At 44.9% G+C, this 24,542-nt stretch overlaps 1 protein-coding gene across 3 annotated transcripts in view; it reads right to left on the minus strand.

Annotated features, from left to right (window-relative positions):
* The window catches only part of ABCC1 (ATP binding cassette subfamily C member 1 (ABCC1 blood group)), an 872,430-nt gene that overhangs the window by 143,864 nt on the left and 704,024 nt on the right, over positions 1 to 24,542 (minus strand). For all 3 annotated transcript variants that reach the window (XM_069210194.1, XM_069210193.1, XM_069210195.1), the window contains one exon: positions 12,940 to 13,066. In XM_069210194.1, the coding sequence (XP_069066295.1) occupies positions 12,940 to 13,066 (127 nt within the window). The remainder of the gene's footprint in view (positions 1 to 12,939; positions 13,067 to 24,542) is intronic.

The following is a 24,542-nucleotide window of genomic DNA, read 5'->3' on the forward strand; positions in this document are numbered from 1 at the left end:
ATCTCCCCAAAAGCGGTGGCTCAGCCTGTAGGAGTGGAAGTAGTTTGAAATAATGTTCTTAATACGGCTTGACCTACTGTGGCTTGTTGTGCTGATAACACGTCTACACAGTAGTGCTTGGTGAATGTGTGAGGCGTAGACCATGTGGCTGTCTTACATATTTCTTGCATTGGGATGTTTCCTAGAAAGGCCATGGTAGCACCTTTCTTTCTGGTTGAGTGTGCCCTTGGTGTAATGGGCAGCTGTCGTTTAGCTTTAAGGTAGCAGATTTGGATGCATTTAACTATCCATCTGGCTATACCTTGTTTTGATATTGGGTTTCCTGCATGAGGTTTTTGAAATGCAATAAATAGTTGTTTAGTCTTTCTGATGTTCTTTGTTCTGTCAATGTAATACATTAATGCTCTTTTGACATCTAATGTATGTAGTGCCCTTTCAGCTACGGTATCTGGTTGTGGAAAGAACACTGGAAGTTCCACTGTTTGATTTAGATGGAACGGTGAAATAACCTTTGGCAAAAATTTAGGATTAGTCCTTAGGACGACCTTATTCTTGTGTAGTTGTATAAAAGGTTCTTGTATTGTAAACGCCTGAATCTCGCTTACTCTTCTTAGGGAAGTAATGGCGATGAGAAATGCAACCTTCCAGGTTAGGAACTGTATTTCGCAGGAGTGCATGGGTTCAAAAGGTGGACCCATAAGTCTAGTTAGGACAACATTTAGGTTCCATGAAGGAACAGGTGGTGTTCTTGGTGGTATAATTCTCCTAAGGCCCTCCATGAATGCTTTAATGACTGGTATCTTATATAGGGAAGTTGAATAGGTAGTCTGCAGGTATGCAGATATTGCTGCAAGGTGTATTTTAATGGAAGAGAAAGCCAGGTTAGATTTTTGTAAGTGAAGCAAGTAACCCACTACATGTTCTGGAGTTGTGTGTAATGGTTGTATGTGATTAATATGGCAGTAGCAAACAAACCTCTTCCATTTACTTGCATAGCAGTGCCTGGTGGATGGCCTTCTGGCTTGCTTTATGACTTCCATACATTCTTGGGTAAGTTGTAAGTGCCCGAATTCTAGGATTTCAGGAGCCAGATTGCTAGATTCAGCGATGCTGAATCTGGGTGTCTGATCTTTTGATTGTGTTGTGTCAACAGATCTGGCCTGTTGGGCAATTTGATGTGGGGTACTACTGATAGGTCTAGCAGCGTTGTGTACCAAGGTTGCCTTGCCCAAGTTGGTGCTATTAATATGAGTTTGAGTTTGTTTTGACTGAGTTTGTTTACCAGGTAAGGAAGGAGAGGGAGAGGAGGAAAAGCGTAAGCAAATATCCCTGACCAGTTCATCCATAGGGCATTGCCTTGGGACTGTTTGTGTGGGTATCTGGATGCGAAGTTTTGGCATTTTGCGTTCTCCTTCGTCGCAAACAAGTCTATTTGAGGTGTTCCCCAGAGTTTGAAATAGGTGTTCAGAATTTGGGGGTGAATTTCCCATTCGTGGACCTGTTGGTGATCTCGAGAGAGATTGTCTGCGAGTTGATTTTGGATCCCTGGTATAAATTGTGCTATTAGGCGAATTTGGTTGTGAATTGCCCAACGCCAAATTTTTTGTGCTAGCAGGCTTAACTGCGTGGAGTGTGTCCCCCCTTGCTTGTTTAGATAATACATTGTTGTCATGTTGTCTGTCTTGACGAGAATGTATTTGTGAACTATTATTGGTTGGAAAGCTTTTAGTGCTTGAAAAACTGCTAGAAGTTCTAGGTGATTTATATGCAGTTTTGTTTGATGTACGTTCCATTGTCCTTGTATGCTGTGTTGATCGAGGTGTGCTCCCCACCCTGTCATGGAAGCATCTGTTGTTATTACGTATTGTGGCACTGGGTCTTGGAAAGGCCGCCCTTTGTTTAAATTTATGTTGTTCCACCACAGAAGCGAGAGGTAAGTTTGGCGGTCTATTAACACCAGATCTAGAAGATGACCCTGTGCTTGAGACCACTGTGATGCTAGGCACTGTTGTAAGGGCCTCATGTGCAGTCTTGCGTTTGGGACAATGGCTATGCATGAAGACATCATGCCTAGGAGTTGTAATATCATCTTTGCTTGTATCTTTTGTGTTGGATACATGCGTTGTATGATGGTGTTGAAATTTTGAATTCTTTGGGGACTTGGAGTGGCTACTCCTTTTGTTGTCTCTATTATGGCTCCTAGGTATTGTTGTACCTTGCACGGCAGAATGTTGGATTTCGTGAAGTTGACGGTGAACCCTAGTTTGAAGAGGGTTTGTATGATCCGATTTGTGTGATTTGAGCACTCTATTAACGAATGGGCCTTGATTAGCCAGTCGTCTAGATATGGGAACACATGTATTTGCTGCCTTCTGATGTGTGCAGCGACTACTGCTAGACATTTGGTAAAGACTCTTGGTGCGGTTGTTAATCCGAAAGGCAGTACCTTGAATTGGTAATGTATTCCTTTGAATACAAACCTTAGGTATTTCCTGTGCGATGGGTGTATTGGTATATGGAAATACGCGTCCTTGAGGTCTAAAGTTGTCATGTAGTCGTGTAGTTTTAGCAATGGTAATACTTCTTGTAGTGTGACCATATGAAAGTGGTCTGATTTGATGAATGTGTTCACTATTCTGAGGTCTAGGATTGGTCTCAGCGTTTTGTCCTTCTTTGGTATCAGAAAGTACAGTGAGTAAACTCCTGTGTTTATTTGTGTGTTTGGCACTAATTCGATTGCATTCTTTTGCAATAGTGCCTGCACTTCTATCTCCAGGAGATTGGAATGATGTTTTGTCAAATTTTGTGCTTTTGGTGGTAGGTTTGGCAGGAATTGTAGAAATTCTATGCAATAACCATGTTGGATAATTGCTAGAACCCAAGTGTCTGTAGTGATTTCCTCCCATGCTTTGTAATAATGACTTATTCTTCCCCCCACTGGTGTTGTGTGGAGGGGGTGAGTGACATGTGAGTCACTGCTTAGTAGTAGGGGTTTTGGGGCTTTGAAATTTTCCTCTATTCCTAGGGAATTGCCCTCCTCTATATTGTCCCCGAAAACCTCCTCTGTACTGTCCCTGGTAACTGGACGGTGTTGCCTGTGAGGTGCTGGCTTGTGTGCTCTGACCCCGAAACCCCCCTCTAAAGGGTGTTTTACGGAATGTGCTGTAATTCCCCCTGCTCTGCGGGGAGTAGAGTGCGCCCATGGCTTTAGCAGTGTCCGTGTCTTTTTTGAGTTTCTCAATCGCTGTGTCCACTTCTGGACCGAACAGTTCTTTTTCGTTAAAAGGCATATTGAGAACTGCTTGCTGAATCTCTGGTTTAAATCCAGACGTTCGGAGCCATGCATGCCTTCTGATAGTTACAGATGTATTAATTGTCCGTGCAGCTGTATCTGCAGCGTCCATGGAGGAGCGGATTTGGTTGTTGGAAATGGTCTGTCCCTCCTCAACCACTTGTTTTGCCCTATTTTGTAGGTCCTTGGGCAGATGGTCAATGAGATGTTGCATCTCATCCCAATGGGCTCTGTCATAGCGCGCAAGTAGTGCCTGGGAGTTAGCGATGCGCCACTGGTTTGCAGCTTGTGCTGCGACTCTCTTACCAGCTGCATCGAACTTGCGGCTTTCTTTATCTGGGGGTGGTGCATCTCCAGATGTGTGGGAGTTGGCCCTTTTCCTAGCTGCTCCTACAACGACAGAGTCTGGTGACAGCTGTGTAGTGATGAAAACCGGGTCTGTAGGAGGCGCCTTATACTTTTTTTCCACTCTTGGTGTGATTGCCCTACTTTTGACCGGCTCCTTAAAGATTTCTTTCGCGTGCCGGAGTATACCAGGGAGCATAGGCAGGCTTTGGTAGGAGCTGTGGGTGGAGGAGAGTGTGTTGAATAAAAAGTCATCCTCGACCTGTTCTGAGTGGAGGCTTACATTGTGAAATTGTGCTGCTCTAGCCACCACTTGAGAATACGCAGTGCTGTCCTCTGGTGGAGATGGCTTCGTAGGGTATGCCTCCGGACTGTTATCTGACACTGGGGCGTCGTATAAGTCCCATGCGTCTTGATCTTGGTCACCCTGGCTCATGGTGGTGTGAGCTGGGGAATGTGATGGAGTTTGTGCTGGTGAGACGTTAATCACAGGTGGAGGAGAGGGTGGTGGGGTAACTTTTTTCACCACTTTTGTTTGTGGTGTTTGTTCAGTTTGGAACTCCAATCTTCTCTTTCTTCTAATAGGGGGAAGGGTGCTTATTTTTCCTGTCCCCTGCTGTATGAAAATACGCTTTTGCGTATGGTCTACATCAGTTGAGTGTAGCTCTTCCTCAAACCTATGCTTTTGCATTTGGGAGGTTAGCGAGTGCTCTTCTGTATAAGAGCCTGAAACTGGGTCGGTTGCAGTTTGTTTTGGCACCGAAACCCTGTCTGCATCTTTTTTCGGCTCCGAGGTGACTTTTTTCTTTTTCGGGGCCGAAACCTCTCGGCGTCGATCTTCTTCGGTGCCACTGTCTCGGCGTCGAGACGTGTCTACACCGGCATCTCGGTGTCGATGCTTGTCTCCAGCACTTTCTCGGTCCCGAGAAGGCTGCGTGCCGGTGTCTCGACCGGAGTCGGACGATCTCGGCACTGTTTGGGCCTTTTTCGGTGCAGACGGTCGGTCACCGAATTTATGGGTCGAGCCATGGCCTGGTGGCAGTGGCGTCCCCTGGGCCTTGTAAATCTTCTTCTGAGTGGTTTTCGACGTCTTACTCACGGTTTGTGTATCGTCGAATCCTTCGGAGTCCGATTCTTGGATCGAAAAGGTTCCCTCCTCTTCTTGTTCCTCGAACTCCCGGTGGGCTGTCGGCGCGGACGCCATCTGAAGTCTTCTGGCTCGACGGTCTCGGAGTGTTTTTCGGGACCGGAACGCACGACAGGCCTCGCAGGTGTCTTAACTGTGCTCAGGTGACAGGCACAGGTTGCAGACCAAGTGTTGGTCTGTATAGGGGTATTTATTGTGGCATTTGGGACAGAAACGGAACGGGGTCCGTTCCATCGGCGTTCTTCTGCACACGGTCGGGCCGACCAGGCCCCGACGGGGGATCGAAAAAATTACCCCGAAGGGCACCGGAGCTCTTCGATCTTAGACGCGGTGTTGAATCTAACTACGCCGATCCCGAACGCAACAATACCGACGAAAATCTTCCGAAATTAGCTATCTTTCCGTTCCGAAACTCGGAGCGACAGGAACACGTCCGAACCCGATGGCGGAAAAAAAACAATCGAAGATGGAGTCGACGCCCATGCGCAATGGAGACAAAAGGAGGAGTCACTCGGTCCCGTGACTCGAAAGACTTCTTCGAAGAAAAACAACTTGTAACACTCCGGCCCAACACCAGATGGCGAGCTATGCAAAACATGCGTATCTACAGCGACAGATGCCATCGAACATATGTTTCCTGAATCCCTGTTATCACAGATTATTCATACACTACACAGTTTTATCAGAAAAACTGCAAGTTAGTGAGAAGGTTTGTGGACATTTCTTGGAAATGCACTGTCTGTAAATGACAGTGTTCTACCACATCATGCTTTAGTATGAAAATGTCACTTACCCAGTGTACATCTGTTCGTGGCATTGGTCGCTGCAGATTCACATGTTGTGCATAGTCCGCCATCTGGTGTTGGGTCGGAGTGTTACAAGTTGTTTTTCTTCGAAGAAGTCTTTTGAGTCACGAGACCGAGGGACTCCTCCTCTTTGCTTCCATTGCGCATGGGCGTCAGCTCCATCTTAGATTGTTTTCCCCGCAGAGGGTGAGGTAGGAGTTGTGTGTGTTAGTAATAGTGCCCATGCAATGGAATGAATAAGTATGTACAAATTAAGGTTAAGTAATATATATATACACAAATGTACAAATGTTGAAGATAACTTCCAACGGCTACAGGCTCCCGGGGAGGCGGGTGGGCACATGTGAATCTGCAGCGACCAATGCCACGAACAGATGTACACTGGGTAAGTGACATTTTCAGTTCGATGGCATCTGTTGCTGCAGATACACATGTTGTGCATAGACTAGTAAGCAGTTATCTCCCCAAAAGCGGTGGCTCAGCCTGTAGGAGTGGAAGTAGTCTGAAACAAAGTTCTCAGTACGGCTTGACCTACTGTGGCCTGTTGTGCGGATAGCACGTCTACACAGTAGTGTTTAGTAAATGTGTGAGGCGTGGACCATGTGGCTGCCTTACATATTTCGTGCATTGGAATATTTCCTAGGAATGCCATGGTAGCGCCTTTTTTTCTGGTTGAGTGTGCCCTTGGTGTAATGGGCAGTTGTCTCTTTGCTTTAAGATAGCAGGTTTGGATGCACTTAACTATCCATCTGGCTATACCTTGTTTTGATATTGGGTTTCCTGTATGAGGTTTTTGAAATGCAATAAACAGTTGTTTTGTTTTCCTAACCTCCTTTGTTCTGTCGATGTAGTACATTAGTGCTCTTTTGACATCTAATGTATGTAGTGCCCTTTCAGCTACTGAGTCTGGCTGTGGGAAGAACACTGGTAACTCTACCGTTTGATTTAGGTGGAACGGTGAAATAACCTTTGGTAGGAATTTAGGATTGGTTCTTAGTACAACCTTATTTTTGTGTATTTGGATAAAAGGTTCTTGTATTGTAAATGCCTGAATTTCACTTACTCTTCTTAGAGATGTGATGGCAATGAGAAATGCAACTTTCCAGGTTCAGAATTGTATTTCACAAGAATGCATGGGTTCAAAAGGTGGTCCCATGAGTCTTGTCAAGACGATGTTAAGGTTCCATGAAGGAACAGGTGGTGTTCTTGGTGGTATGATTCTTCTTAGGCCCTCCATAAATGCTTTAATGACGGGTATCCTAAACAGTGAAGTTGAATGGGTAATCTGCAGGTATGCAGATATTGCTGCAAGGTGTATTTTAATGGAAGAGAAGGCTAGATTTGACTTTTGTAAGTATCCCACTACATCTTTCGGGGATGCGTGTAATGGATGAACTTGATTATTATGGCAGTAGCAAACAAACCTTTTCCATTTGCTTGCATAGCAGTGTCTAGTGGATGGTCTTCTAGCTTGTTTTAGGACTTCCATACATTCTTGAGTGAGGTTTAAATGTCCGAATTCTAGGATTTCAGGAGCCAGATTGCTAGATTGAGCGATGCTGGGTTTGGATGCCTGATCTGCTGTTTGTGTTGTGTTAACAGATCTGGCCTGTTGAGTAACTTGACGTGTGGTACTACTGACAGGTCTAGTAGTGTTGTGTACCAAGGTTGTCTGGCCCATGTTGGTGCTATTAATATGAGTTTGAGTTTGTTTTGACTCAATTTGTTTACTAGATATGGAAGGAGAGGGAGAGGGGGAAAAGCGTATGCAAATTTCCCTGACCAGTTCATCCATAGGGCATTGCCTTGAGACTGTCTGTGTGGGTACCTGGATGCGAAGTTTTGGCATTTCGCGTTCTCTTTTGTTGCGAATAGGTCTATCTGCGGTGTACCCCAAATTTTGAAGTAAGTGTTTAGAATTTGGTGGTGAATCTCCCATTCGTGGACCTGTTGGTGATCTCGAGAGAGATTGTCTGCTAGTTGATTTTGGATCCCTGAATTAAACTGTGCTATTAGGCGAATGTGGTTGTGAATTGCCCATTGCCATATCTTTTGTGCTAGGAGACATAGCTGTGTCGAGTGTGTTCCCCCTTGCTTGTTTAGGTAATACATTGTTGTCATGTTGTCTGTTTTGACAAGAACGTATTTGTGAGTTATGATGGGTTGAAATGCTTTTAGCGCCAGGAATACTGCTAGTAATTCGAGGTGATTTATATGCAGTTTTGTTTGATGTACGTCCCATTGTCCTTGGATGCTGTGGTGATCGAGGTGTGCTCCCCACCCTGTCATGGAAGCATCTGTTGTTATTACGTATTGTGGCACTGGGTCTTGGAACGGCCGCCCTTTGTTTAAATTTGTACTGTTCCACCATAGAAGCGAGATGTATGTTTGGCGGTCTATCAACACCAGATCTAGAAGGTGACCCTGTGCATGTGACCATTGTGATGCTAGGCACTGTTGTAAGGGCCTCATGTGCAGTCTTGCGTTTGGGACAATGGCTATGCATGAGGACATCATGCCTAGGAGTTTTAAAACCACTTTTGCCTGTATCTTTAGTGTTGGATACATGGCCTGTATGACCTTGTGAAAATTTTGAACCCTTTGTGGACTCGGAGTGGCTAATCCTTTTGTTGTGTTGATTACCGCTCCTAAGTAGTGCTGTATTTTGCACGGCACAATGTGTGATTTTTTGTAGTTGAGGGAGAACCCGAGTTTGTAGAGGGTTTGTATGACATATTCTGTGTGTTGTGAACACTTTGTTAGCGAGTTGGTCTTGATTAGCCAATCGTCTAGATACGGGAATACGTGTATTTGCTGCCTTCTGATGTGTGCGGCCACTACTGCTAGGCATTTGGTAAATACTCTTGGTGCGGTTGTTATACCGAACGGTAAGACTTTGAATTGATAGTGTATTCCCTTGAATACAAACCTTAGGTATTTCCTGTGCGAAGGGTGTATCGGTATGTGGAAATACGCGTCTTTGAGATCTAAGGTTGTCATGTAATCTTGTTGCTTTAGCAGTGGTAACACCTCCTGTAGCGTGACCATGTGAAAGTGGTCTGATTTGATGTAGGTGTTTAGTATTCTGAGATCTAAGATTGGCCTCAGTGTTTTGTCCTTTTTGGGTATTAGAAAGTACAGTGAATAGACTCCTGTGTTTATTTCTGTACATGGTACCAGTTCTATTGCTTCTTTTTGCAGTAGTGCTTGAACTTCTATTTCTAGGAGGTCTAAGTGTTGTTTTGACATTTTTTGTGTTTTTGGTGGGATATTTGGAGGGATCTGTAGAAATTCTATGCAATAACCATGTTGGATAATTGCTAAGACCCAAGTGTCTGTTGTTATATCCACCCACGATTGATAAAACTGACTTAGTCTTCCCCCCACTGGTGTTATGTGGAGGGGTTGAGTGACTTGTAAGTCACTGTTTGGTTGTTGGGGTTTTGGGGCTTTGAAATTTCCCCCGGTTTCTCGGGAATTGTCCCCCTCTGTACTGGCCCCGAAAACCTCCCCTTTGGTACTGTCCCTGGTAGGTAGACGGTGTTGATTGTGAGGTGCTGGCTTGTGTGGCCTGACCCCGAAACCACCCTCTGAAGGTTGTTTTACGGAAGGTGCCGAAAGTGCCTCTGCTCTGCGGGGAGTAGAGCGCGCCCATGGCCTTGGCTGTGTCAGTGTCCTTTTTCAGCTTCTCAATCGCCGTGTCAACCTCTGGTCCGAACAATTGTTGTTCGTTGAACGGCATATTGAGTACTGCTAGCTGTATTTCTGGCTTAAAGCCAGATGTGCGTAACCATGCGTGCCTTCTGATGGTTACTGCAGTGTTTATTGTTCTTGCAGCTGTGTCCGCTGCATCCATAGAGGAGCGTATTTGGTTATTGGAGATGTTTTGTCCCTCCTCAACCACTTGTTTTGCCCGCTTCTGAAATTCTTTGGGTAGATGCTCGATGAGATGCTGCATCTCGTCCCAATGGGCTCTGTCATAACGCGCTAGGAGCGCCTGAGAGTTTGCGATACGCCACTGGCTTGCAGCTTGTACAGCGACCCTTTTCCCAGCTGCGTCGAATTTTCGGCTTTCCTTATCCGGGGGTGGTGCATCGCCCGATGTGTGTGAATTGGCTCTTTTGCGAGCTGCTCCTACCACGACTGAGTCTGGTGGCAGTTGAGAGGTGATAAAAGCAGGGTCTGTGGGAGGTGCTTTATATTTTTTCTCTACCCTTGGAGTGATCGCTCTACTCTTGACAGGGTCTTTGAAGATTTGCTTCGCGTGCCTTAACATTCCTGGAAGCATAGGCAGACTTTGGTAGTTGCTATGGGTGGAGGAGAGGGTGTTAAAAAGGAAGTCATCCTCGACAGGTTCTGTGTGTAAAGACACGTTGTGGAATTCTGCTGCCCTAGCTACCACCTGCGCATACGCTGTGCTGTCCTCGGGTGGTGAGGGCTTGGTAGGGTATGACTCTGGGCTATTGTCTGACACTGGGGCGTCGTATAGGTCCCAAGCATCTTGGTCATCTTGGCTCATGGTGGTGTGAGCCGGCGAATGTGACGGAGTTTGTGCCGGTGATATCTGAGTTACAGGTGGAGGAGAGGGTGGCGGAGTTGCTTTCTTTGCCATCTTTGCTTGTGGTGTTAGTTGTTCAGTTTGGAACTCTAGTCTCCTTTTTCTCCTGATTGGTGGAAGAGTGCTAATCTTCCCTGTTCCACTCTGGATGAAGATCCTCTTTTGTGTATGGTCTACATCAGTAGTTTGTAACTCCTCTTTAAACCTGTGTTTACGCATTTGAGAGGACAATGAATGTTCCTCTGAATATGAGCAGGTAGTGGGTTCGGTTGCTGGTTGTTTTGGCACCGAAACTGTGTCTTTTTTTGTTTTCGGCTCCGAGGCGAATCTCTTCTTTTTCGGAGTCGAGCCTTCTCGGCGTCGATCATCCTCGGTGCCGCTGTCTCTGCATCGAGCAGCGTCGGCTCCGCTTTCTCGGCGTCGATCTTTTTCGGCAACACTTTCTCGGTCCCGAGAATGTTGCGTGCCTGTGTCTCGACCCGAGTCGGACGATCTGGGCACCAGTTCGGCCTTTTTCGGTGCCGATGGACGGTCACCTTTATGGGTTGAGCCATGGCCAGTTGGCAGTGGCGTCCCCTGGGCCTTGTCTGTTTTCTTGTGCTGTGTGCTTTTCGACGTCTTACTCACAGTTTCCTCGACGTCGAATTCATCCGAGTCCGATTCATGGATGGAGAAGGCTTCCTCCTCTTCTCCTTGTTCCTCGAACTCTCGGTGTTCTGTCGGCGTGGACGCCATCTGTAATCTTCTGGCTCGACGGTCACGGAGCGTTTTTTGGGACCGGAACGCACGACAGGCCTCACAAGTTTCTTCTTTGTGCTCGGGTGTCAGGCACAAGTTACAGACCAAATGTTGGTCCGTATATGGATATTTATTGTGGCATTTAGGACAGAATCGGAACGGGGTCCGTTCCATCGGTGTCGATGTTACACGCGGTCGGGCCGACCAGGCCCCGACGGGAGATCGAAATTACCCCGAAGGGCTACCGGAGCTCTTCACGATTCGGTGTTGATTCTAACTATCCCAATCCCGAGCGAAACAATATCGACGTAATTTTTCGAAGTTTTGACTATCTTTCCGTCCCGAAACCCGGAGCGAAAAGGAACACGTCCGAACCCGAGGGCGGAAAAAAAACAATCTAAGATGGAGCCGACGCCCATGCGCAATGGAAGCAAAGAGGAGGAGTCCCTCGGTCTCGTGACTCGAAAGACTTCTTCGAAGAAAAACAACTTGTAACACTCAGACCCAACAACAGATGGCGGACTATGCACAACATGTGTATCTGCAGCAACAGATGCCATCGAACATATATTTATTAAAATCTGGTGTTTAAACAAACTAGGAAATACTTCTGCCCTGATCGCAATGCTACTAGTAAATTAAGACATGTCATGGATCATTTGTACCCTATATATGGGTTAGATTCTTATTATACATGGAGCAAAGGTTTAGTCCATTTGATCAAACAAGTGTTTTTGTACAGCAGAAATGCTGAACTCACATATTTGAAGGAGCACTCATATGTGAGAATGAAGGAAATGGCAACTCAGTAAATAAAATATTTCCCTAGGATCAAACAATTTGAGACCCGTTTTTCAGATCAAGTACATTACAGGTTAGGTGGAGTAGATTATTCAAGTTACTCGACCTGCGGGTCTAGTAACAATTTTATGATTTTTGGAGGCCTGATCACTGCAGGTTTGCTAGTGAATATGCCAAAATGAATCTCTGCTGCTCCACAAGCCAGACAATGAGAATCTGCATTTATGTCTATTTCATTTTCCAGACTTCCTGTACATGCAGGACTTTTGGTATTTATACCATCTTACACACAGAGCTTCAGGAAGCCTTGTTTATTGTCTTCCAGTCGTCAGAATAAGTTATGTCTTGCACAACAATCCACCTCTTTTTCCATCCATAAGGTGCAGTGCAAATTAGTCCACAATTTCAGGAAACAGTGGGACAACGAGCAATAGTTCAGCATCTGCCAATGAGTTTACCCTCTCTGATAGCAATGGCATCTTTGAAAGTCAGTGGTTGTACCCTCTGCTTTATTAGCCTGCTTGTAATTAACTTATTTAGAGGAAATTATCTCATTTACATACAAGTTAAATCTTAGAAAACGAGAATGCTAAAAACTGGATTTCAGTTCAGCAGAACTGGAAGAGGGTTTAAGGAGACTACTTGTGTCTTTGGAAACTGAAAAAAGAGAAATCAAAATGGAGAGTCAGTTCAACTACCCAGTAACAAAGGACACTGATAAGGTAATCAAGGCACACTTGACTCACTTGAATAGGCAAATTCAAATGATTGACAAGGAATCAGATGACAGATGGTCTGCAAGCCCTTGGGTATGATTCCTGCAATCTTGAAGAGCTCCTCCATGATACAGTACAAGCTTTGAAGACTACAACTAAGCAAATCTGCTGCAGACTGTAAAATAATGAAGACAACACCTCCTATGTCAAAAGAGGTACCATCCTAATATGTTTCAAAGCATATGTTTGTTATTAGATGAATTTGACATTGGAGTCACTGATACAAATAGGTGTGATCCAGAATACGTCCTCAATTCAGCTACATTTAGATTAGAAGCCAGTGGCACGATTGGGCACTTCAAAAAGTTAGGTACATCTTTTCTGTCTAGATTTACAATCTCCACCAACTGTGTCAAAATCTGTGTTTTTCGTGGGTATTCCAGCATGATATAGAAGACAACCGGCACACCCAGACCGTACATGCAACATTTGATGTATAATGGTCAAACCTAAAAGCCAAGAAATTTCATTATTACCTGGAGTGCATATGAGACTGAAAGTCCAACTAAGCCAGCACTGAGGCTGTGCCTAGCAATCACAGCGAAAAGAGCAGCAAACAAGACAATGAAGTTTCCAACGTACTCCAATCGTATAGCCAACCACCTGCAGAAAGAGAGTATGAGCAATGACTTATCGTGGAAGAAAAGAGCTTCTAGTTCTGGTGAATAAGAACAAAGATTTATAAATGTTATTTTTTATAGGGCGTTTGAATACTTTTATTAATCATAACTACAAATAAGAAAACAATTACTGAATAGCACGAGGCACCACTTTAAACTTTCATAATTTTCCTTGGCTTTATTCATCAGTATGGTCTTGTTGCATACTTGAGTCACTTAAGGCTATTGGAGACTAGAAGGATGACCTGTTTGGTTGAGAACAGTTGATGACTTTTCAATTATGATGTAGCAGTAGCTAGAATCAAAGAAACATCTGGTTCCTCAGTAACTTTTCTCAAGAGGGACAGTAGGAAAAAGAGCGCAGAAAAAACAAAAATCTGGGAGAAGCTTTTTGCTTGCTTGTACTTGATCATACCTTTGTCTACTCTTTTTTAAAAACAGGTTTCCAGCTTTCCAATATTATGACTGGAATTCAAATAATAAATACCTGTCCTACAAAATGCAGATATGTCTTGCCTCATCAGTAATGTGCGCCAGATAGATTGCAAATTGTAAAAGGAATAATCCTGGCATTCAGACAAAAAGGGAGTCTCAGCACAAGCTCCACAACAATGGGCATAATCAATGCCCGCACCAGCACTCAATGGTGAGGATAAAATACTATAGACAGCCTGGAAGATGATGTTTATCCAGATGCATAAAACATCCACTGGCAACGTGATGTAGCTGGATGCTCCAAAGTAATTTTAGGAGTTCATATTTCGTGTTCTGCTGTGGATCTGTGCTCTGGTAAAATCACCACCAGCAGCATTCAGTATTCTCAGAATGAGAGCCATAACATAATTTAACTGCTAGGAATTACAAAGGGAATGAGAATCAGCTCAATACATTTCTCACAGTCCTTTAAAAGATCCTAAACATCCCACCACAAAGAAAGGTAAACGAAACCACCTTGCTAACAGCAAGTACTTCACAAATTATACAAGACTTCACATCTCATTATGAGGTGCTGACATTTATTTTCTTTTATACCATCTTCCCATGCCCTAACATACATGTAAAGAAAGAATTATTTTACTACCAACCTTTAATTAAGTATTAAAGATGAATACTGCCTTGATAAATGTTTCTCTGCTTCTCTTGTCCGTAGTAGTGCTGCCTGTCTACAGCAGTCACCTGCCTAATCTGATCAGCGGTAAACTCTTTAGTAACTAACTCTTGGGTTCTGTAAACTCTTTAGTTTTGTCAGTGTAGAACACTAATGCATGTTTAACGTCTAAAATGTGAAGGGCTCTTTTGGCAACTGAGTCAGGTTGTGGAAAGAAGACAAGTAACTCAATGAATTGATTAATATGGAATTGAAAGATAACTTTAGGGAGGAACTCTGGATTAGTGCATAGAACCATCATGTCCCTAGGAATCTGGAAGAATGGTTCTTTAATTGTTAATGCCTGGAGCTCACTCACACGTCTGAGAGATTTAATAACTAAAAAAGCAAGTTTCCATGAAGCGAACATGAGTGAAATGGCTCAAAAGGAGGACCCATGAGTCTGGTAAAGACAATATTGAGGTTCAATGATGACACAGGAGGAACTCTTGGTGGATTTACCAGTTTAAGGCCTTCCATGAATGCTTTGAGCATTGAAATCCTAAAGTTGTATGTTGTCTATTTTGTAAGTATGCAGATATGGCTGTGAGATGTAAGCGAATGGAGGTGTAAGCTAATTTGGCTTTTTGTCGATGAAGCAAGTGGCAGACAATGTCTTGGACAGCAGCTTTAATAGAATTAATGTGTTTGGATTGACGGTAGCAAACAAAGTGTAAGGAAATGCCTCCTTGGCATGGTTACCCCCTGACTTTTTGCCTTTTGCTGAAGCAAGTTATGATTGAAAGTGTGCTGGGACCCTGCTAACCAGGCCCCAGCGTTCTTTCCCAAAACAGTACCTTTGCTTCCACAATTGGCACAGCCCTGGCACTCAGATAAGTCCCTTGTAAATGGTACCCCTGGTACCAAGGGCCCTGATGCCAGGGAAGGTCTCTAAGGGCTCCAGCATGTATTATGCCTCCCTGGGTCCCCTCACTCAGCACATGCACACTGCCTTGCCTCACAGCTTGTGGGTGCTGGTGGGGAGAAAGTGACTAAGTCAACATGGCACTCCCCTGAGAGTACCATGCCAACCTCACACTGCCTGTGGCATAGGTAAGTCACCCCTCTAGCAGGCCTTACAACCCTAAGGCAGGGTGCACTATACCACAGGTGAGAGCATATGTGTATGAGCACTAAGCCCCTACAGTGTCTAAGCAAAGACTTAGACATTTTTAAGTCCAAGGTAGCCATAAGAGTATATGGTCTGGGAGTTTGTCAAACACAAACTCCACAGTTTCATAATGGCTACACTGAAAACTGGGAAGTTTGGTATCAAACCTCTCAGCACAATAAATGCACACCGATTCCAGTGTGCGATTTATTGTAAAATACAGCCAGAGGGCATCTTAGAGATGCCCCCTGAATACCAGTCCGACTCCTAGGGCTAGGCTGACCAATTTCTGCCGGCCTGCCACAACCAGACGAGTTGCTGGCCACAAGGGGAAGAGTGCCTTTGTCACTCTGTGGCCAGGAATAAAGCCTGTACTGGGTGGAGGTGCTTCTCGCCTCCCACTGCAGGAACTCAAAGGCTCACCCCTGTTACAGTGCCCCAGGGCATCCCAGCTAGTGGAGATGCCCGTCTCTCCAGCCAGGCTGGAGGAGATAATGAGAAAAACAGGGAGAAGTCACCCACCAGTCAGGACAGCCCCTAAGGTGTCTTGAGCTGAGGTGACCCCTGCCTTTAGAAATCCTCCATCTTGAGATTGGAGGATTCCCCCAGCAGGAATAGTGATGTGCCCCCCTCCCCACAGGAAGGAGGCACAAAGAGGGTGTAGCTACTGCCCCCCAGGCCTAAACACACCCCAAAATTCAGGATTTAGGGGCACCCCAGAACCCAGGAAATCAGATTCCTGAAACAAGGACTGCTGACCTGAAAGCCCTGCAGAGACAACAACTGTTTGGCCCCAGCCCTACCGACCTGTCTCCTGACTCGAAGAAAACTGCAACAGCGACGCATCCAAAAGGGACCAGCGACTTCTGAAGCCTCTGAGGACTGCCCTGAACCAAAGGACCAAGAAACTCCAGTGAACAGGCGGCTCTGTTAAAATCCAGCAACACCTTTGCAACTTTCTTGCAACTTCTAAAGACTTCACTCTTCCCGCCGGAAGCGTGAGACTTCACCCTCTGCACCCAACACCCCCGGCTCGAGCTCCAGAGAACCAATAGCACAGGGAGGACTCCTAGGCGACTGTGACCTCGTGAGTAGCCCGAGACGACCCCGTGGACCCCCAAAGCGACGCATGCAGAGAGAATCCAGAGGCTCCCTCTGACCACGACTGCCTGTAACAAGGAACCCGACCCCTGGACCAAGCACTGCACCCGCAGCCCCCAGGACCAGAAGGAATCGAACCTCTGTGCAGGAGTCACCCCCCAGGCGACCCTCTGCCTAGCCCAGTTGGTGGCTGGCCTGAGAAGTCCTCCTGTGCCCTCCCTGCACCGCTAGAGTGACCCCCGGGTCCCTCCATTGATTCTAATACAAAACCCGACACCTGCTTTGCACACTGCACCCGGCCGCCCCTGTGCCGCTGAAAGTGTAATTTGTGTGCCTACTTGTGTCCCTCCCAGTGCTCTACAAAACCCCCTGGTCTGCCCCCCGAGGACGCAGGTACTTACCTGCTGGCAGACTGGAACCGGAGCACCCCTGTTCTTCATAGGCACCTATGTGTTTTGGGCTCCTCTTTGACCTATGCACCTGATCGGCCCTGTGCTGCTGGTGTGGTAACTTTGGGGTTGCCTTGAACCACCAACGGTGGGCTGCCTATGCCCAGGAACTTAAAACTTGTAAGTGTCTTACTTATCTGACAAACTAACCATTACTTACCTCCCCCAGGAACTGTTGATGTTTGCACTGTGTTCACTTTTAAAATAGCTTATTACCATTTTCACTATATCTGTGTATGCTATTGCTCTAATTCCAAGTTCCTAACTTACCTGTGTGGAGTACCTTGCATTATATGTATTTACTTCAAATCTTGAACTTGTGGTTCTAAAAATAAATAAAGAAAATATATTTCTCTATATAAAAACTATTGGCCTGGAGTTAAGTCTTTGAGTGTGTGTTCCTCATTTATTGCCTGTGTGTGTACAACAAACGCTTAACACTACGCTCTGATAAGCCTACTGCTCGACCACACTACCACAAAATAGAGCATTAGAATTATCTAATTGTGCCACTATCCTACCTCTAAGGGGAACCCTTGGACTCTGTGCACAATATCTCTTACTTTGAGATAGTATATACATAGCCACCTTCCTACACAAAGCATTTCCACTTTGCAGCATAACATGCTCTAGTAGTGGGTTTACGATCTTCTCTGAGAGTGTCCATACATCCTGCCGGCAAATCTAAGTAACTAAACCCTAGGACCTCAGGAGCCATATCCCAAGTTTGAGAAATATGGGGTCTGGGTGCCTGACCTGACCTTGAGTTTGAGCTAGAAGGTCTGGCCTGTTGAGATGCTTCTTGTGGAGGAAGAGGGTGGTTGGGGGGTGGCAGGGTGTGGGTTGTTGGGTCTACTGAAAGGAGTATGGCAAACCACGCTGGCATGCCCATTTGGGAGCTACTAGGATTATGCTTAGAGATGTTTGCCAGATCCGTCACACTAGAAATGGAATGCGAGGGAGAAAGCGTAGGCAAATAACCCTGACCAGTTCATCCATAGAGTGTTGCCCATGGATAGAGGATGTGGGTACCTGGAAATGAGGTTTTGGCATTTTGTGTTTTCTGTTGTGGCAAAAATATCTATTTGAGGTGTGCCCCACTTCCAGAACTATTTTTTGAGGACTTGCAGGTGGAGTTTCCATTTGTGGATGTGTTGCTGCATCCTGCTGAGCAGGTCTGCAAAGCTGTTGTCCGTTCCTGGGAGATACTTTGCCACTAAGTGAACGTAATGGTGGAGAGCCCATTTCCATAATGAGAGAGTTGTGACAATTGGAGTGCCCGTGGACCCCCCCCCCCACCTCACCTCCCCCATTTCTGAAGGTAGTACACAGCTGTCATACTGTATGTGCGGAATAGAACAACTTTGTGAAAGTGGTGATGAAAAAATGCTTTCAGGTCTAGAAATACTGCATGAAGGTCTAGGAAGTTTTTTGTGTAGGGATTGAGGAGGAAGATCCTGATGGCACTGTACTGAGAGGTCTTGAAAGTGACCGCCCCATCCTGTGTGTGAGGCGTCTTGTCAGAATGACTTGAGGCACAGCGTCTAGAAAAGAAGACCCTTTCAAAAGGTTCGTGGTCTTCCACCATTGCAGAGAGCATGAGCATGGCAGTCTAACAACACTAGATCTTTCCAGTGACCGTATGACTGAGACCACTGACAAGACAGACACTGCTGTTGGAGACGCATGTGGAGTCTGGCATGAGGAATGATGGCAATGCAGGAGGCCATCATCCTTTATAGGCGCATCACAGTCCTGACTGTGAATAATGAGTTCCCTCAAAACAGAGAGAGAGAGGAGGGACTGAAAGTTGTGAACATGAGCCGGATTGGGGTATGCAAATCCCAATTGTGCACTGAGTGCAGCTACTAGATAAGGTTGTATCTGGAGAGGTTGAAAGTGGGATTTGAAAAAGGTGACTGTGAAACCTAAGTTGTTCAGTAGGTCCACTGTGATATGAGTGTGGCGTTGGCATTGTGACAACGTGCTGCCTTTGATGAGCAAGTATTTTAGGTAAGGGAATACATGTAGGTTTTGTCTCCTGAGATGTGCTGCTACTACTGATAAGAACTTTGTGAAGACCCTAGGAGATGCGTTGACTCCAAAGGTTTGGATATGGAATGATTGACTCCTACCGAAAATGTCGGCTCCGAAAGTGCTGTTAATTTGTTTGGCTCCTAGGTGGAAAGGTCCGATTTTCGGCTCGGTACCAAACAGATGTAGCAGGCTATTTGGTATATGCCGAAGGCACTTTGGGCTTTTGTTTCAGTGCCAAACCTGAGGGTTGGTTATAAAAAGGTATTTTTCGAGTCCAACCATGGCCAAAGGCAGTACAGGACTGAACATCGATGCATGAGTCTTTTTAATTGTCTTTGTTTGTTGTGACAGGGCTGATGTACTCACATACTGCACCGGTGGGATGGTTTGGCTGTCTACATCGGAATCTCGATCTGAATCTGAATTTGCAAAGATGGCTACACGCTGTCCTACTTCTTGTGCGTGTTCTTCTCGAAAGATGTTGGGTGTGTGTTCTGACGACTTGGACGTCATCTCCATTCGACACACTTTTCGGTCCGTCGCAGGTCTCTTCTCTGTGTCCAGGCAGAGGTTGTATACCAAATGCTGATCGGTGTAGGGAAATTTGGCCTGACACCGAAGACAGAACCAAAACAGAGTCCATTCTATCAGCCTAACATTGTTCGACTACAATGTGTCGAAGTAGGCCCAAAAAGGGCGAGGTCGCCCCTAAGGGTGTGAAATGGACCCGGACGACTGCAATCGGATCGACTATGAGAGTGGAAAACGCAATCTAAAGTATAGAGACATTTATAGAAAGTTAGAAAAAAGTTCAGAAGATACCGAACCGAGATGTACTGGAGCAAGAGCAAACACATCCAAACCAGATGGTGAAAAGAAAACAATCTAACAAAAGGACTCAACACCCATGCGCAGTATTACCAAGAAGAGGAGTCACTCGATCCGGTGACTCGAAAACCTTCTTCGAAGAAAAAGAACTTGTAACACTCCGAGCCCTATATATATATATATACACATATATACATATATATATATATATATATATATGGAAAATGTCACTTACCCACTGTACATCTGTTCGTGGCATGAGACGCTGCAGATTCACATGCTGTGCATATCCCGCCATCTAGTGTTGGGCTCGGAGTGTTACAAGTTGTTTTTCTTCGAAGAAGTCTTTTCAAGTCACGAGATCGAGGGACTCCTCCCAATTCGGTTCCATTGCGCATGGGCGTCGACTCCATCTTAGATTGTTTTCCCCGCAGAGGGTGAGGTAGGAGTTGTGTCTATAGTAATAGTGCCCATGCAATAGAGTAAGTATGTATGTACATAATGTGACTAAAAGTATTATATTTACAAATTTACAAATGTACAAGTTTAATTTTAAATCAACTTATAACGGCTACAGGCTACCGGGGAGGGAGCATGTGAATCTGTAGCGTCTCATGCCACGAACAATGTACACTGGGTAAGTGACATTTTCCGTTCGATGGCATGTGTAGCTGCAGATACACATGCTGTGCATAGACTAGTAAGCAGTTATCTCCCCAAAAGCGGTGGTTTAGCCTGTAGGAGTTGAAGTTGTTTGAAATAATGTTCTTAGTACTGCTTTTCCTACTGTGGCTTGTTGTGTTGTTAACACATCCACGCAGTAATGTTTAGTGAATGTATGAGGCGTAGACCATGTGGCTGCCTTACAGATTTCTGTCATTGGTATATTGCCTAGAAAGGCTATTGTGGTGCCTTTCTTTCTAGTGGAGTGTGCCTTCGGTGTAATAGGCAGTTCTCTCTTAGCTTTAAAATAACAGGTTTGAATACATTTAACTATCCATCTGGCAATGCCTTGTTTGGATATTGGATTTCCTGTATGAGGTTTTTGGTAAGCTACAAACAATTGTTTTGTCTTGCGAAAGTGTTTGGTTCTATCAATGTAGTACATTAGAGCTCTTTTTATGTCTAATGTATGTAAAGCTCTTTCAGCTACAGAGTCTGGTTGTGGAAAAAACACTGGGAGTTCCACAGTTTGGTTTAAGTGGAACGGTGATATAATAGTTGGCAAAAATTTGGGATTTGTGCGTAGAACCACTTTATGTTTGTGTATTTGTATAAAGGGTTCTTGTATGGTAAAGGCTTGTATTTCACTCACTCTTCTAAGGGATGTGATAGCTATTAGAAAGGCTACTTTCCAAGTTAAGTATTGCATTTCACAAGAGTGCATGGGTTCGAATGGTGGACCCATGAGTCGCGTTAATACAATATTGAGGTTCCACGAAGGAACTGGTGGTGTTCTTGGTGGAATGATCCTTTTTAGACCCTCCATAAATGCTTTTATGACTGGGATTCTAAATAGTGAAGTTGAATGTGTAATTTGCAGATATGGTAAAATTGCTGTGAGATGTATTTTAATGGACGAAAAGGCTAAGTTAGATTTTTGTAAGTGTAGTAAGTAGCTTACAATGTCTTTTGCTGACGCGTGTAATGGTTGAATTTGATTATTTTGACAGTAATAAACAAATCGTTTCCATTTATTTGCTTAGCAATGTCTTGTAGTAGGTTTTCTAGCCTGTTTGATGACCTCCATACATTCTTGTGTAGGTCTAGGTGTCCGAATTCTAAGACTTCAGGAGCCAGATCGCTAGATTGAGCGATGCTGGATTCGGGTGTCTGATCTGCTGTTTGTGTTGAGCTAACAGATCTGGTCTGTTTGGTAGTTTGATATGAGGCACTACTGACAGGTCTAGTAATGTTGTGTACCAAGGTTGTCATGCCCAAGTTGGTGCTATTAGTATTAGTTTGAGTTTGTTTTGACTCAATTTGTTTACAAGATACGGAAGGAGTGGGAGAGGAGGGAAAAGCGTAAGCAAATATCCCTGACCAACTCATCCATAACGCATTGCCTTTGGAGTGAGGCTGTGGGTACCTAGATGCGAAGTTTTGGCATTTTGCATTTTCTTTGGTTGCGAATAGGTCTATTTGCGGTGTTCCCCACTTTTGGAAGTAGGTTTGCAGTATCTGTGGATGGATCTCCCATTCGTGGATCGGTTGGTGATCTCGACTGAGATTATCGGCCAATTGGTTTTGAATTCCTGGGATGTATTGCGCTATTAGGCGAATGTGATTGTGAATCGCCCAATGCCAAATATTCTGTGCTAAGAGACACAGTTGTAATGAGTGTGTGCCTCCCTGTTTGTTTAAGTAATACATTGTCGTCATGTTGTCTGTTTTGACAATGTGTTTGTGGGTTATTAGCGGTTGAAATGCTTTTAACGCTAGAAACACTGCTAGTAGTTCTAGCTGATTTATGTGAAGTTGTTTCGGCTGAATTGTCCCATTGTCCCTGGATGCTGTGTTGGTTGAGATGTGCTCCCCACCCTACCATGGAATCATCTGTTGTGATTACGTATTGAGGCACTGGGTCTTGGAAAGGCGCCCTTGGTTTAAATTTACAGGATTCCACCATTGAAGCGAGGTGTGTGTTTGGCGGTCTATCAACACTAGATCTTGAAGTTGACCCTATGCTTGTGTCCATTGTGTTGCTAGGCACTGTTGTAAGGGCTGCATGTGTAATCTTGCGTTTGGGACAATGGCTATGCATGAGAACATCATGCCTAGTAGTTTCATTACTAGTTTTACCTGATACTTTTGGTTTGGGTGCATGCTTTGTATTACGTTTTGGAATGCTTGTACCCTTTGTGGACTTGGAGTGGCAATCCCTTTTTTTATGTTGATTGTTGCTCTTAAGTATTGTTGTATTTGACACGGTTGTAAGTGTGATTTTTGGTAGTTTAGTGAGAACCCTAGTTTGTGAAGGGTTTCTATGACGTTTTTTGTGTGTTGAAGACACTGTTTCTGGGTGTTGGTTTTGATTAACTAATCGTCTCGATACGGGAATACGTGTATGTGCTATCTTATGATATGTGCTGCTACTACTGCAAGGCATTTTGTAAATACCCTTGGTGCTGTTGTTATTCCGAATGCTAACACTTTGAACTGGTAATGTACTCCTTGGATTACAAACCTTAAGTATTTCCTGTGTGAAGGATGTATGGGTATATGGAAGTACGCATCTTTGAGATCTAATGTCGTCATGTAGTCTTGTTGTTTGAGCAAGGGGATTACGTCTTGAAGTGTCACCATGTGAAAGTGATTTGATTTGATGTAAAGATTTAGTGTTCTGAGATCTAATATAGGTCTTAGAGTTTTGTCCTTTTTGGGGATGAGAAAGTACAGGGAGTAAACCCCTGTCCCTTTTTGCTGACTGGGTACTAGTTCTATTGCATCTTTTTGTAACAACGCTTGGACTTCTACCTGTAATAGATCCATGTGTTGTTTGGACATGTGTGTTGATGGCGGCACATTTGGTGGTAATTGTAGGAATTCTATGCAATAGCCATGTTGGATAATGGCTAGGAACCACGAGTCCGTTGTTATTTCCTCCCAATTTTGATAAAAATCTGTTAGTCTCCCTCCCCCCCCCGGTGTTACATGTTGGGGATTTGTGACACTGAAGTCACTGTTTGTTTTGAGGGAAAGCCTCCTCTCTGATACTGGCTTTGGTATGTGGGCCTGGTTTGTGAAGTTGAGGGTTCTGTGGTTTGAGCCCAAAATCCCCCTCTAAATTGTGTCTTCCTAAAAGTGCCTCTGCTCCGTGGGGAGTAGAGCACGCCCATGGCCTTGGCCGTATCTGTATCCTTTTTCAGCTTCTTGATAGCAGTGTCCACTTCCGGCCCAAACAACTGCTGTCCATTAAAAGGGATATTAAGCACAGACTGTTGGATTTCGGGCTAGAATTCTGAGGTGCGTAGCCATGCATGTCTCCGAATTGTCACCGCTGTATTTACAGTTCTTGCAGCTGTGTCTGCTGCGTCCACTGCTGAACGTATCTGGTTATCTGAGATACTTTGGCCCTCTTCTACCACCTGTTGTGCACGTTTTTGGAATTCTTTGGGCAGATGTTCAATAAAGTGTTGCATTTCATCCCAGTGGGCTCTGTCATATCTTGACAGCAAAGCCTGTGAATTCGCAATGCGCCATTGATTGGCTGCTTGTGCTGCCACTCTTTTTACCGCTGCGTCAAACTTGCGACTTTCTTTGTTTGGTGGAGGTGTGTGAATTCGCCCTTTTGCGTGCTGCGCCAACTACTACTGAGTCCAGTGTCAGTTGCTGCGTAATGTACATAGGGTCTGTTGGTGGAGGCTTGTACTTTTTCTCCACCCTAGGAGTAATGGCCCTGCCTTTAACGGGTTCTTGAAATATTTGCTTTGTGTGTTTCAACATTCCCGGTAGCAATGGAAGACTCTGGTACTGACTATGTGTGGACGACAGAGTATTAAATAAAAAGTAATCTTCGATAGGTTCAGCGTGCAGTGTCACATTGTGAAAAGCAGCTGCTCTGGACACCACTTGCATGTAAGTCGTACTGTCTTCAGGTGGTGATGGTCTTGCTGGGTAACAGTCAGAACTGTTATCTGACACAGGCGCATCATAAAGATCCCATGCATGTGGGTAATCTTGGCTCATGCTTGTCTGTGTTGGAGACTGCACCATAGGTGGGCTAGCGATTGGTGATGATTGCGGTGAGCGCTGAGGTGATGGCGGAGTTACTTGTTTTGCCACC

The sequence above is a fragment of the Pleurodeles waltl genome, chromosome 10, assembly GCF_031143425.1.
Source record: "Pleurodeles waltl isolate 20211129_DDA chromosome 10, aPleWal1.hap1.20221129, whole genome shotgun sequence".
In the NCBI taxonomy this organism is placed as follows: domain Eukaryota; kingdom Metazoa; phylum Chordata; class Amphibia; order Caudata; family Salamandridae; genus Pleurodeles; species Pleurodeles waltl.